The 16,042-nt window shown below is 40.5% G+C and overlaps 1 protein-coding gene across 2 annotated transcripts in view; it reads right to left on the bottom strand.

Annotated features, from left to right (window-relative positions):
• Positions 1–1,473: 1,473 nt before the first annotated feature.
• xkrx (XK related X-linked) overlaps positions 1,474–16,042 on the bottom strand; it is a 16,822-nt gene continuing 2,253 nt past the window's right edge. Inside the window, exons 2-4 of one of the 2 annotated variants that reach the window (XM_019884054.1) lie at positions 4,473–4,732; positions 1,789–2,656; positions 1,474–1,740 (exon numbers count right to left, since the gene is read on the bottom strand). In XM_019884054.1, coding sequence (XP_019739613.1) covers positions 1,806–2,656; positions 4,473–4,732 — 1,111 coding nt within the window. In that variant the 3' untranslated portion in view covers positions 1,474–1,740; positions 1,789–1,805. Of the gene's footprint in view, positions 2,657–4,472; positions 4,733–16,042 lie in introns of both variants that reach the window. The other variant, XM_019884053.1, reaches the window with a different exon arrangement.

Here is a 16,042-nt window from a genome sequence, read left to right as displayed (position 1 = left end):
GAACCAATGCACCTAAACTTCATTTGCATCTATGGCACATTTTATATCAAAACATTAGCCTCAGTGCAGTCACTGGGTGACGTCAACATTTTAGTTCGAAATATTAGAAACAGCTCTCAGTCTGCTACAACCAAAATCATCACCACATTGTTACACCATTACCACTCACAACTAAGCATTGTTGTCCGATTTTGATTCGGTGATTCCCGACCACTGTGTCAAGGCACATAAGTGTGTTGTCAGAAATGATCCAATTTCACTTGATTGGTCTGAAAATTATTATTCATTTATGTTATGAACTATAAACAATATGTCTATGATGATTAACAACAACAAAAACAATAATAATAAGAATATCCATTCATCCATTTTTTTTTAAATCCGCTTATCCTCACAAGGTTCGCGGGCATGCTGGAGCCTATCCCAGCTATCTTCGGGCAGTAGGCGCGGTACACCCTGAACCAATGATAATAATAATAATAATAATAATAATAATACATTTTTAATCATCTATCTATGCCAGCAATATAATGTTAGATGGCCAAAAGTCCAGTGAACCTGCGGACCCACCGGTTTCATTTCACGCAAGAGAGAGCTTTGTGTCACACCAAATAGGCTCAGAGTTCACGCTACTGAGACAAATGAGACATATGGCCAATGATGCCACAAGATGGCGTCAACGTAAAAAATTCCATCCAGCCAGCAACTGGTCCAAGAACTGTAATTTAAAGTGATCCATACTGTCAGAGGACAAGCTTTGTATGATGGGGAGGAGTTTAGCCTGGGCTGTCCTCGCGCACACAAGTTTTTTCCAAATCAAATAATCAGTCATTTATATTAATGAGTATTGTCTAAAATTGAAAGTTGGCTCATATTAGAAAACCTAAATACTGCTTAAATGTTGACTAAAACCGTGGCGCATCAATTTATAGTTTTTTTGAGATACGAGGCGTCATTGGGACAATTTTTGTTTTGACCTGCGAGCGCAAACTTGATATTTGGCAGGCGACTCAGCTCGCAAGACAATAAGCAGCAAATAGTCCGTAATTTTTCAAAAACAGATTGCAAACTGTTTCATGCCTCGCCTAGTTGAAGTTTACTAGGAGAATTACACATCATGTGTTGAAAACAAATACGTTGCTTAACCTTGGGTACGGTAGCTACATGCTCATGCTAACAGATAATGGCAAACACATAAGACCAAAAATTCATATTTGTACACAAATGGTACACATTTAGAGATTCAATATAACACTTCCCAGTCATATATGCTTTATCCTCCGCAGGCACATGAGGGATCTACATTGCACAGACATCCATGTATGGTATATCTGTCTTTTATACTGCCCCCAGGTGGCCAAGCCGGGCAACTGCACAATGACCATTCAAGTGTTACCAAGGGTGGCAAAGGCGGTTTCATGCTATCTTATGTCTTTCAAGTTTAAAAAACAGATTACTCCATTTTTTTTTGGGGGGGGGGGGGGCTATAACTAATGGTATTTCCATTCATTTCAGTAGGAAAATTTTGAGTTACGAGTGTGGTCACAGAATAAATTAAACATCAGGGCACCACTGTATGGAAGATTATGGAATTGTTCCACCTGTCACTAAACGTCACTGGCACAGATAGATTAACAAAGACAACATTTGTCATAAAAAATAATTTTCAGAGAATTTAAGTGAAATGGGATCTTTTGTTGCGGCAAAGCTGATAAAGTGGTCACAACACGGCTCACTGATTTAGCCGGAACATTGGTTGGAAATCACTGCTGCCAGATGATGCGGGTGTTCCTACTATTGCGATCTCAGGCATATTGCGTGATGTCGTCCAGTATGGCTGTCTCCTGCTGATCCGTGTCACTGTTGAGGTTCTGCGGGTCAAGTGGCTCTTGGGGCTCATCGGGCATCAGCACCATGGTGGCGGCAGTGGAGTAGGACGGGGCCATCTTCCTCGTATGCCTCTGGTCCTGGCCTGTTCCTCTGCAGCAGCAGATGCGACGCAGGCAGTCGTGGACATTTTGCCGGAAGAGGCTGCGGCACGGGTGGAAGAACTCATAGAAGAGTAGCATGAAGAGCACGGCCAGGCTGTAGCAGATGAGCAGCTGGATTGCGAGCAGCGGCGCGCACACATACTCGTAGAAGTCCGATTTGAAGAAGTACCACAATGTGATGAGGAGCAGGTTCTCCACAAAGCGGGCGCTGTAGTAAATGGCCAGTCGGTCCCAGCGCTGCTTGCGGTCGATGAGCTCGCCGTGGCTGAGGTCCAGCTGCACGGCCGACCAGCAGAAGACGTTGATGCATGCGTAGAGCAGTGTGAACAAGCACAAGACTACCACCGTCCCCAGCTTGGAGAAGTTCTTCTCCACGTCCTTGGCCAGCGAGCCCTTCTTGGCCCAGAACTCAGCCCAGGGCAGGAAGAAGAAGAAGATCAGGTTGGCCATGCCCACTAGGATCACCCAATGGGTGAGCGCCGTGCTCATGAGTACCAGGGCGGTGATGCGCGTGGTGATTTCCAGGCCCCGCCACAGGATCATGCACAGGTAGGCGGACGGGCGGAAGCGCACCTTGTAGTCGTCGTAGCGGATCTGGATGGCCAGGACGCTGCACACCAGGGCCCCGTATATGATGGAGATCTTGGTGATGATCATCAGAGTCACTGCAAAAAGTACGCAACATGATCAATTGTGTTAAGCGCACAGTACTACATTGAATGTGTGGATGAGTGCATTGGAAAATAGTCAGAGAGGATCCAAAGAGGATGATGGACCTGCAGGAATTTCTGGCAAGTACTGGCTGTTGAGTGAAAACAGTCACCAATTTCCTCATACAGGCTGGGTCCTGCAAAGGCTGCATTTTCGGCTGCATGACGCCACTTCCGGCGCAACTCGACCGCATGTGGTGCCCAAATTCACATTCAGCCTGTCCAAATTGGCCACGGTTTATGTGGTCTAGGAATGATTTCGAGTTTTGAATGGACCTAACCATGACGTTTTTAAGAAAGCGGCACAAATTCCGCACAATAGAGATTTGAACCCTGCACCTCAAAACTCCGAGGCAGACATGTCCACTATCCACCATGCAGCCTAGTCCGATAATCAGAATATTTTCATCCTAGCTCAACAGTAATGTTACCACACTTTGTCAAAAAGATGCCTCCGTTCTGACGTGCATTAGTTAGTAGCCGGGTGTGTCATCCAATTAAAAAGAAAATAAAAATAAGCGCCGCACCTAGACGCCAATGACGTGTGGTGAGGTTCAAGACTGGTGAGGCACGGACTCGTCTGAAGCGGGATTTAAATATATAACGCCAAAATAAAAGAGCTGCCTTTACTTAATTTTTGTGTGATACCACATGTACAAGTATATTAGCGACATAAAGAGAAAGAGCATCAATTAATGTGTGCAGAGCTGCTTGAGGCGCAGCGCCTCTCTTTCCCTTCTGGTCCGTGTATTTGAACAGGAAATATGCTAATTTCGCTGTTTTCATAAGAACTCATATGACTGGGTTGGAAAAAAAAAAATCAATGTTAAGCATGGACCAGAAAATTTGAATGGAAAACAATTTAATCTAATCATTGTTTTTTTCCACTCTTCACGTGCAGACAGGAGAGGCTCTGCCTCCCCTGACTGCACATCCCTGTTTGACGCCTCTCTTTTTCCACGCGGAGTAATAAATCAACCACCAGGAAGTTGTGATAATGTCGTCATAGACAACAATAGCACAACACACATTGTCTGCAAACCAGACTTGTAAATGATATTTAGCGCGGAGTTTGAGCATTTTGGAGCAAAATATTTTTTGATCTAAAATGAATTTAAAAAACTACATTATATGTGGGTGGCCCAGTGCTCCAGTGGTTGGTGCGTCAACCTCACAGTGCAGAGGTCGTGGCTTCAATTCCACCTCCGGCCTCCCTGTGTGGAGTTTGCACATTCTCCTGAGGTGGGTGCGGTCCCTATCCCCCATGCGGGGTTTCCCATATAATGCTCATCCATCCATTTTCCGATCTGCTTATCCTCAGAAGGGTCATGTGGGGTGCTTTAGGGTATCCTAGCCGTGTTTGGGCAGTAGGCGGGGGACACCCTGAACTGGTTGCCGGCCAATCGCAGGGCACGCAGAGACCAACAACAATCCACGCTCACAATTACACCTAGAGACAATTTAGAATGTTCTATCAGCCTGCCATGCATGTTTTTGGAATGTGGGAGGAAACCGGAGTACCCAGAGAAAACCCACGCAGGCACGAGGAGAACATGCAAACTCCACACAGGAATGCCAGAGTCCGGATTTGAATCCTGGAAAGGATGTGCTAACCAGTTTCCACCATGCCGGCCTAATATGCATTTCAAAATGGGTATTTGCGAGGTTTCTGGCCGTTAGCGCCACCTGGTGGGTCACTGTCAAATTTGTTGAGGTTTAGCCTGAAATTGCAGCCAAAAGCCCAGTCTTGCTAACTTGTGGTCAGTCTTACATCGGATGGGGAGGATGTACTTCTCCTGGATGGTGGCGTACAGCTGGAGCGTGAGCTGCGGCGTGGAGCCCAGGAAAGCCTGGATAACGGTGGTGCGTTTGAAGGCGTTCCTGTGTGTGGCCAGGATGCGCTCCGAGCGGCTGACTTCGCACTCGGTGCGTGTGCCCTGGCCCCTCTTCAAGTAAATCTTCCTGGTGATTGTCACGTAAGGCTCTTCCTTCCTGCCAGCTTGGAAGTACACCATCAGGGCATCGAAACACCTGCAAGACAAGCGAGTCAAAGCCTGGAGTACTCATTGATGACAGCAGAGAGCAGTGTAACCTTACTTTCAATTTTGAGGAGTTAAGAGGAATGGAGACTCTGGTGCCAAGTCTCCAAGACTGGCACACCAGATAGAACAGCACAACGGCCATTCAATCAGATCAGTGCAGTGTGACCATAGCTGTTTAATTATTTGAAAGGCTTATTTAATTATGTATTTACAGCATATTTTCATTAAGTATAATATTATGGAGTGCTATTTGTCCTCAATGAAATACACATTACAAAAATGTTTTTGGGGAGGAAGGCTAGAACGGATGAATGGGGTTTCCATTCTTTTCCGTCGTATAAAATTATTTGAGCTATGATTTTGAGTTAGGAGCATAAAATAAACTCGTATCTGTTTTCTCGGACTTGAAGTCCGTCAATAATGATATCATCATCGTCAAGGCAACACTGGATGTCACACTTCTGACAAAGAGGACTCGCAGTGTTTTTGACATGGTTCGCACTGGTGATTTGTGCTCCTCTAGACTTCATGTTGATTCAGGTTTTATTATTGAAATCGAAATCTTGTCCATAAATGATACGGTATTGAGAATTTCCGCTGGGGGGAGGGGAATATAATCAGTATAATATATAGATTTAACTATTATTTTATTAAATGAACTGACATTATGGCTAGAAGATCCTAACTAAAAGTGTTTACCCTGTGCTAACTAAACATGGGTGCTTCTCTGAATATTGAGCAAATACAAAAATACACCTGAGGCGCCACCAGAGGGCAGTCTGAGGAAAGAAAACACGCTTCCCTCAGGCCTGAAAGGCTCAACAGAAACTGTCGAGGGCGCGGTCCTGTCAAGTTTCTTTCAAGGTAAATGCTCTCTGTGTTAAGTTGCAGGACAAACGGCGCACTGTTCACATGCTGGGAGGTAAATTTTCAGCATCTGAGAGGTTTCTGGGTGGGAAGGTATTCATAGAAACGACCAAAAGCACACAATTCAGAAGGGAGCATTCTCAGTGCATCACGCCATCTCACATCACTGTGCTGGAATGTTCTTTCATGCCGCTGACTGGCTGCTAATTTTGCTGTGCAAACGTGACACGCTGGTCCTTGACCCAAATGTTGGCAGCTGGCAGTAAGCAAACTCTTATCACCACCCTCCCCTCACAAACTGATACGAGCATTTGTGTGCTCCGGCCAAGGGTGCACTCGGGCTCTTGAGAGCCAGCTGGGCAATATTGATAGACAAATTGGGGAAAGGAATCAATACGGTGACTTGCTTTTTTGGATGCGTCTGCTGGGGTTTCAAGCCAGAACGCAGAGCAACTTTGTGTCACCATTGTTTCTCAGGAAATTCTTTCGACAGCTCTTCAGCAAGATCATCCTGTTTGGGACCGCCCACGATTAAGGCGACGGGCCGCTGCCAAGACCATGTATACATTTCAGGTGCGCAGAGTGGGAGGAGAGCCAGCAACCACAAGAAGCCGTGCGTGCTGAGACGAGTTGAGTGTGACACAGTAATTATGTTTGGCTAGCGGAGTATGGACTTGAGGAGACAAGTTGAGGCAAGACGGACAACTTTCATCACTGTTGAAAAAAAAAAATCATTCAAAATGGTGTCTCGCAGCCCATTTTGAGTTGTCTTGACGCATCGTGGCCCGTGCAGTGTGACTTACTCAACGAATACAATGACGAAAGTTTGACATATCAGAATTTTTGTTCGTCTTGCCACATAGGGTGACATGTCCGACATCATCTTAGGATTTGGTTCTTCTGCACTTACAAAGAGGAAGTGCGAGCCCTCCTACTTATGAAGAGACTGGACTTGGCGAACCCAATCACAAAGTGATTAGTAGCTAAAAAGTGAATTGAACAAAAGGGCAAATATTGAAGGAAAATGATATTGGAACCAGACTGACTTTGTTCATGCCTGTGGACTAATAATGACACTATATCAGCATAATGTAACTTCACCAAGAGAATGAAATGCAGCATTCTGTTATGCTTTGCTGTACTTAATAAACAAGGTTAGTTCTATTTTTAGAGGCACAACGTTGCAGTTGTTTGAGGCACAAAGTCGAAAAGAAGGGTGACCGAAAGTAGTGCAGATTTTGAGAACGACGAGGTGAACAAAACTGCTAAAACAAAAAGTACGGGTGGTGGTATGCATGGTGAGCAGAAATGGAAGCGAGAGTGGGCTCTTGCAAATAAGCAAAAATGTAATGCACTGAACACATATCTTTGGACAAATAGCAGGATTAATACGCTGGGACCCAGTGACCATGAGAGTGCAAGATACGCTACGTGATGATCATTGAACTGAGGAAGAAAGAAAAAAAAGAGGTGTGCTTAATTTGTTTTCATTGTTAGCTCGCACATGTAGTTTCATTTGCAATTTCTCATTGAGTGTTGAACTGTGGGCTGCAGAGGATGTTTCACTGCATCGCCATGAGCTCAGCCATTAAATCATCGAGTACAGAACAGGAAGCCAACAGGCAGCATAGGCAATGTGTTTACATTGGCTTGAGATAAAGCAGAGGAAGCGGAATGCAGGACAAATGCTACTGTTGCTTAAGTATGTGTGTATGCTCTTTCTGGCCTTTTGTTTCATCGCACATTCTTCTAAGGGGGATATTCAAAGGTGCTCACGTGCTCATTTTCCATTTCAGTCATTGACGTGAGAAGAGTGCTCTTTCAGTGTGAGCGTAAAACAGATACAAGATAGCAGATGCTTCTGGTTTTGTGCTCTACAAGTGAAGTTTATGGGCCTTTTAAAGCTCGGCTTTCGGGTGGTTGCTTTAAGTCTGGACAAAAACATCCCTTTTTTTTGTGTTGTCCTTGGGTTTTAACAGACACACTAACCGATCGCTACATTTTGGTACAAATTCTAAAAGGATCGAGACATTTGACAGTTACACCTACAAAAGAAGATAAAGTTGCAAATTTATCCATCATCCTGCTTGATCAACGGCAGGAATGATAAGGCATCACTCTCAAACCGTAAGTGTTGACTCAGCATTGAAGATAACATCATTTCCGGGCTTTTGAGATGGGCGAGGAAAGGCTTCCATCAATATCGAATTGTTGCATCACTCAGATCTTGGCATCGGGTTGCAAAAAAACAAACAAACCAAAATCTGATTGTTATGTTATCTGCAGTCTGCACAAAAGGGAGCAGAACAACATTGCCATGCGATTTAGTAAAAACAACACAAGCACTTCCACACATGTAAATGTAGCAGTTGGCGTATCAAAGCTCAGGTTTTTGATCCGGTTTTCTATTGGGGGTTGAGATTGCCACAGTCTCGCCCTCGTCTCGCGGCTGCCAAACAGGTTATCTTCCTTTCTAATAGCCTACCTCCAGAATAAAAGCGGGCAGGGGTATTTCGAGACACTTTTCCCATCACTGTGTTTAAATTTAAACTCATCAGCCGCATGCTGGGGGCACTGTTGGGGTCGGCCAAGATCTAGCTATAATAAATACGATGAATGGTGTGCTTGCAAGGCAGGAAAAGCTGCTTCTGGTGAGGAGGGCATTTACACAACAACAGAAATCAATGGCGTCCAACCTCATGTTGGGCTGTGCATATCGTCGGAATTTACCAGACTTAATCCACTTTTCATTGCCATTGCTATCACGTTGGATTTATACAAACCATCACTCGTAGACAAAATGCAATTTAATAATTCAGTAACAATCTTTAACCAACAACATGACAAAGGCACAAAACATTTCAATAAACTCACAAGACTTGATTATGAACAGTGTTAGGGAAATGACTTCAAAAATGTGACATATTTCAGATGAGTAGTTACTTGCATTTGAAAGAAACAAGTTTCCTGAAAATATTACGGTCTGTGCAGATTAATAATTTACTTATTATTGTTTCTTTTTGTTTTAATCGCAATTAGTTGGTTTAATAATGCTTTTGACATTTTCATCGGAAAATGCAAAATTTGCAACCATAGCTGGTCAAGTTCAGTTGCAATGAGGACCTTTAACCTCCTAAGACCTGAACTCTTGCAAGGCATGCATTTTTATTTTATTTTTATTTTCTCTTTGATATTTAGGCTAATTGGGACCTGATGAGTGTAAAAAAAAACTATTATCTTTTTACATGATGTAATGCCCTCGTAAGTGGACGCCAGGCCCTTGTAGTCCAAAATTTAACATTGTAGTCTTGACAACCCAAAACGTCATGTCCACACATGTGGACGCCAGGTCCCAGGAAGTTAACTGTATAGAATTGCCTTTTATTAATAGTTGCATCAAGAATAATGTTTTTTTTTCAATACTTGAAATGCTATCACTCAGATCTTGGCATCGGGTTGCAAAAAAACAAACAAACCAAAATCTGATTGTTATGTTATCTGCAGTCTGCACAAAAGGGAGCAGAACAACATTGCCATGCGATTTAGTAAAAACAACACAAGCACTTCCACACATGTAAATGTAGCAGTTGGCGTATCAAAGCTCAGGTTTTTGATCCGGTTTTCTATTGGGGGTTGAGATTGCCACAGTCTCGCGGCTGCCAAACAGGTTATCTTCCTTTCTAATAGCCTACCTCCAGAATAAAAGCGGGCAGGGGTATTTCGAGACACTTTTCCCATCACTGTGTTTAAATTTAAACTCATCAGCCGCATGCTGGGGGCACTGATGGGGTCGGCCAAGATCTAGCTATAATAAATACGATGAATGGTGTGCTTGCAAGGCAGGAAAAGCTGCTTCTGGTGAGGAGGGCATTTACACAACAACAGAAATCAATGGCGTCCAACCTCATGTTGGGCTGTGCATATCGTCGGAATTTACCAGACTTAATCCACTTTTCATTGCCATTGCTATCACGTTGGATTTATACAAACCATCACTCGTAGACAAAATGCAATTTAATAATTCAGTAACAATCTTTAACCAACAACATGACAAAGGCACAAAACATTTCAATAAACTCACAAGACTTGATTATGAACAGTGTTAGGGAAATGACTTCAAAAATGTGACATATTTCAGATGAGTAGTTACTTGCATTTGAAAGAAACAAGTTTCCTGAAAATATTACGGTCTGCGCAGATTAATAATTTACTTATTATTTTCAAGTTGTTTTTGTTTTAGTCGGAAATTAGTTGGTTTAATAATGCTTTTGAATTTTTCATCGGAAAATGCAAAATTTGCAACCATAGCTGGTCAAGTTACAGTAAGTTGCAATGAGGACCTTTAACTGTATAGAATGGCCTTTTATAAATATTTGTATCAATAACAATATGTTTTTTTTTAATAAAAATACTTGAAATGCGATTTGGTAATGTGATAATTGGTCTAACAAGAGAAAAAGCAACGGAGAAAGGAAAGGAAGAAAAGCAAAAATGTATTTCGAAAGCGAGATCTGATGTGAGTACATTTTTTTCCTTTTTCATGAGAAATTAACAAAACGCAAGTCAAAGTTCAGTTAGTGGCGTCCAACCTCATGTTGGGCTGTGCATATCGTCGGAATTTACCAGACTTAATCCACTTTTCATTGCCATTGCTATCACGTTGGATTTATACAAACCATCACTCGTAGACAAAATGCAATTTAATAATTCAGTAACAATCTTTAACCAACAACATGACAAAGGCACAAAACATTTCAATAAACTCACAAGACTTGATTATGAACAGTGTTAGGGAAATGACTTCAAAAATGTGACATATTTCAGATGAGTAGTTACTTGCATTTGAAAGAAACAAGTTTCCTGAAAATATTACGGTCTGTGCAGATTAATAATTTACTTATTATTGTTTCTTTTTGTTTTAATCGCAATTAGTTGGTTTAATAATGCTTTTGACATTTTCATCGGAAAATGCAAAATTTGCAACCATAGCTGGTCAAGTTCAGTTGCAATGAGGACCTTTAACCTCCTAAGACCTGAACTCTTGCAAGGCATGCATTTTTATTTTATTTTTATTTTCTCTTTGATATTTAGGCTAATTGGGACCTGATGAGTGTAAAAAAAAACTATTATCTTTTTACATGATGTAATGCCCTCGTAAGTGGACGCCAGGCCCTTGTAGTCCAAAATTTAACATTGTAGTCTTGACAACCCAAAACGTCATGTCCACACATGTGGACGCCAGGTCCCAGGAAGTTAACTGTATAGAATTGCCTTTTATTAATAGTTGCATCAAGAATAATGTTTTTTTTTCAATACTTGAAATGCTATTTGGTAATGTGATAATTGGTCTAACAAGAGAAAAAGCAACGAAGAAAGGAAAGAAAGAAAGAAAAAGAAAGCAAAAATGTATTGCGAAAGCGAGATCTGATGCAAGTACATTTTTTTCCGATTTCATGAAAAATGAACAAAACACAAGTTAAAGTTCAGGTAGTTCTAAATGTCTTTACTACATGGAGACAACTATTCAAATGACCTAATGAACAAACAAACAGAAAGAATAAACGAGCACATCAGACTTTTTTTTAATGGGGCGAGAGGGAGTTTGTCCGAAGCGCGGGCTGATTTGCGTCTCGCGGCTGCCAAACAGGTTATCTTCCTTTCTAATAGCCTACCTCCAGAATAAAAGCGGGCAGGGGTATTTCGAGACACTTTTCCCATCACTGTGTTTAAATTTAAACTCATCAGCCGCATGCTGGGGGCACTGTTGGGGTCGGCCAAGATCTAGCTATAATAAATACGATGAATGGTGTGCTTGCAAGGCAGGAAAAGCTGCTTCTGGTGAGGAGGGCATTTACACAACAACAGAAATCAATGGCGTCCAACCTCATGTTGGGCTGTGCATATCGTCGGAATTAACCAGACTTAATCCACTTTTCATTGCCATTGCTATCACGTTGGATTTATACAAACCATCACTCGTAGACAAAATGCAATTTAATAATTCAGTAACAATCTTTAACCAACAACATGACAAAGGCACAAAACATTTCAATAAACTCACAAGACTTGATTATGAACAGTGTTAGGGAAATGACTTCAAAAATGTGACATATTTCAGATGACTAGTTACTTGCATTTGAAAGAAACAAGTTTCCTGAAAATATTACGGTCTGCGCAGATTAATAATTTACTTATTATTTTCAAGTTGTTTTTGTTTTAGTCGGAAATTAGTTGGTTTAATAATGCTTTTGAATTTTTCATCGGAAAATGCAAAATTTGCAACCATAGCTGGTCAAGTTACAGTAAGTTGCAATGAGGACCTTTAACTGTATAGAATGGCCTTTTATAAATATTTGTATCAATAACAATATGTTTTTTTTTAATAAAAATACTTGAAATGCGATTTGGTAATGTGATAATTGGTCTAACAAGAGAAAAAGCAACGGAGAAAGGAAAGGAAGAAAAGCAAAAATGTATTTCGAAAGCGAGATCTGATGTGAGTACATTTTTTTCCTTTTTCATGAGAAATTAACAAAACGCAAGTCAAAGTTCAGTTAGTTCTAAATTTCTTTCCTACATGGAGACAACGATTTAAATGACTGAATGAACAAACAAACAGAAATAATAAACGAGCACATCAGGCTCTTATTTAATGGGGTATTGTGCGAAGTGCGGGCTAATTTACATTTTACGAGCTAACAGCCAATCAGAGTAATCTCCATCATACATTCTGCGATTGGTAGACCAGTCTTTCAAATCATATCTAAAAGATGCAAGAGCTCTTAATTCCTCACAATTCTAGACACAGTTTTTAACTTAGGTTTGTTCCTGCTTGTATTTTGAATGCCTCTTTATTCCCCATAAAACCATGACTGTCGATGGTGTCACAAACAAACAATGACTACTGATTCCGGCGAAACTGCACGCCAAAGAGTAATTCTTAAGATCAAATTTAGCTCACTAGAAAATGCAAAATTTGCAACCATAGCTGGTCAAGTTACAGTAAGTTGCAATGAGGACCTTTAACTGTATAGAATGGCCTTTTATAAATATTTGTATCAATAACAATATGTTTTTTTTTAATAAAAATACTTGAAATGCGATTTGGTAATGTGATAATTGGTCTAACAAGAGAAAAAGCAACGAAGAAAGGAAAGAAAGAAAGAAAAAGAAAGCAAAAATGTATTGCGAAAGCGAGATCTGATGCAAGTACATTTTTTTCCGATTTCATGAAAAATGAACAAAACACAAGTTAAAGTTCAGGTAGTTCTAAATGTCTTTACTACATGGAGACAACTATTCAAATGACCTAATGAACAAACAAACAGAAAGAATAAACGAGCACATCAGACTTTTTTTTAATGGGGCGAGAGGGAGTTTGTCCGAAGCGCGGGCTGATTTGCATTTTACGAGCTAACAGCCAATCAGAGTAATCTCCATCATACATTCTGCGATTGGTAGACCAGTCTTTCAAATCATATCTAAAAGATGCAAGAGCTCTTAATTCCTCACAATTCTAGACACAGTTTTTAACTTAGGTTTGTTCCTGCTTGTATTTTGAATGCCTCTTTATTCCCCATAAAACCATGACTGTCGATGGTGTCACAAACAAACAATGACTACTGATTCCGGCGAAACTGCACGCCAAAGAGTAATTCTTAAGATCAAATTTAGCTCACTATGTTGTCTGACTACCTTCAACTAGCAAGAAATTCTGCTTCTGATAACTGAGTCGGTCAATAATTTCTTTGGTCAATGTTAGAAGGGAGTTCTTTCTCAATGTGATAATTGGTCTAACAAGAGAAAAAGCAACGGAGAAAGGAAAGGAAGAAAAGCAAAAATGTATTTCGAAAGCGAGATCTGATGTGAGTACATTTTTTTCCTTTTTCATGAGAAATTAACAAAACGCAAGTCAAAGTTCAGTTAGTTCTAAATTTCTTTCCTACATGGAGACAACGATTTAAATGACTGAATGAACAAACAAACAGAAATAATAAACGAGCACATCAGGCTCTTATTTAATGGGGTATTGTGCGAAGTGCGGGCTAATTTACATTTTACGAGCTAACAGCCAATCAGAGTAATCTCCATCATACATTCTGCGATTGGTGGACCAGTCGTTCAAATTATATCTAAAAGGTGCAAGAGCTCTTAATTCCTCACAATTCTAGACACAGTTTTTAACTTAGGTTTGTTCCTGCTTGTATTTTGAATGCCTCTTTATTCCCCATGAAACCATGACTGTCGATGGTGTGACATACAAACAATGACTACTGATTGATGACGGCGAAACTGCATGCAAAAGAGTACTTCTTAAGAACAAATTTAGCTCACTGTGTTGTCTGACTACCTTCAACTAGCAAGAAATTCTGCTTCTGGTAACTGAGTCAGTCAATAATCGCTTTGGTCAATGTTGGAAAGGAGTGCTTTCTTTTCATGTCTTTTTATTGATTTTATTTGCATTCAGTTTTGTCTTATGGTACAATATAGTAAAGGATTACTGGACTTTGCAACCGTCATAATCTAACAAAAATATCATGAGAAACTCGTTTTATTATTTCATCATCGCCTAAACATTATACAGTACTGTAACGTGTTACTTTTGTCATGCGTTACCCTCAACACTGATTATTTAAAGTCCTCATGTATGCAGATGCATGTTTTGCTCGTCAAACAACCATTCAGTTGATAAAAGGTAGAAGACAGAAAAATGTAAGCGTTTTTTTGGTGGGTGCCAGCTCCGGAAGGCAAATCTCAAATATGATTGGTAAAATTAACAGTCCCATTGTAAACATAGTTTAAGTTGTATGGGCCAGCACTATTGATTCTGAAGGCCCTCGGCAGAATGGCAACATCATGAAGATGAAAGCCGATTGGTCAAAAAATATCAAAATGTTTTCTTGATTGTGTTTCAGAGTGTGTGCTTGTGTGTCATGTACAGATGCTGAAAAATTAGATGAGAGGTCTACTGTATCTGTGTCACAAAGTTTAGAGCCTCTTCTAGTGTTTTGTTATATCAACACATTATGAGTGCAGGCCCTGCAATTGGCTGGGAACAAGTCCAAGGTACCACTGGTGTTCCACACCTTCCCCTTCAAGAAGGTACTTCTTTGTTAAGGTGTTGTCAATGTCTTGGTGATTTAGGACATTGCTTGCACACATAATAATGGGGACAGTTTCATGAATTCAATTTCAGTTCTTTGTAAATGTTCACTCGGCGGTTGGTCGAACAGTATCACACGACAGATTGTGTTCAGTGTCCGTGGTTCCAATATATCGTGTGGGAGAATATTTTATTCAGCGTGTGGCCTTCTGTTATTTCCATCTGGATTATGAGTCTGCTCACAATGGGAAAATATTATGCAATGCATGATCATTATTAACTTTGTAAATGTGGACTTTTTGATACAACTCTCGTTTGGGAGTTCTCATTCGGATTGTGCAGAAGTACCTAAAGTGTCTGGTTGTAGTGTAAAGCTTTAAAGAACCTTTACAAATGAAATTGGAGATCACTTATTGTGTGAAATTTAGAGGACATTTTCAGTTTCAATTTACAGGGACTTTAAAAGAATTATTGTCCTGCTAAAAATGTCGTGTCACCATACTCTCGACTGTGAAGACATAGTGGGAATATTATCTAAAACCTTCTCTTCTGTTTGTTTAACATTTAAACAGCAATTGTGGGGCTAATTTAACTATAGTAAATATTTGTACGGTAAATACATCTATGCCTTCAACATGAAACAGCTCAGATGATTTGAGAAAGAAATGTTCTCAGTTACGAAGTAGAAAGTTACAAAGTACGGTGGCAACTGAGAATCTTGACTTGTGACACCGCAACGCAACGCGTCCATTCCACGCCATTTGTAACGTTGTACTGTTATAATTGTGATTCTGTCATTTAGCCATGATCAACACTTTGTGAGTCCTATGTGAAAAATGTTTGTATCACAAGTTTGAACTTGCAAGTCAAGGCAAAGCAAAAAAAAACCCCAAACCCCCACAAAAAAACCAAGAACAACAACAACAAAAAAAAAAACCCAAACCCCCACAAAAAAAAACAAGAACAACAACAACAAAAAAAAAAACAGGCCAAATGAAGGCTCGTATCTCGAAAGACCTGTAAGTCAGGTGACTCGTACTCAACGCATGAGGGAATCTGTCCCTTCTGATCCACATTGTGTCAAACAGCTTCATTACTTGATTCAACCGTTGCAGATGACGCAATGTGAAACAATGGTGTAAACAGCTAAAGTCAACCCTGATTTAGATCTTGATTGATCTATTTATTGATTGCGATCTTGGGGACAAGAAAAAACCCAGAGTTTTGCTCCCAGCACATATCTGGTCACATTCATGGTGAAAAAGTTTGGGAATTATTTAGCTCAGTCTCATTTTTTTTTTTTTATAGGGCAAAAAAAAAAAAAAAAAA

The sequence above is a fragment of the Hippocampus comes genome, unplaced genomic scaffold (assembly GCF_001891065.2).
Source record: "Hippocampus comes isolate QL1 unplaced genomic scaffold, H_comes_QL1_v1.1 scaffold156, whole genome shotgun sequence".
NCBI classification, from domain to species: domain Eukaryota; kingdom Metazoa; phylum Chordata; class Actinopteri; order Syngnathiformes; family Syngnathidae; genus Hippocampus; species Hippocampus comes.
The sequence above is the reverse complement of the archived record's forward strand: the minus strand, read 5'-3'. Positions and strand labels throughout refer to the sequence as shown.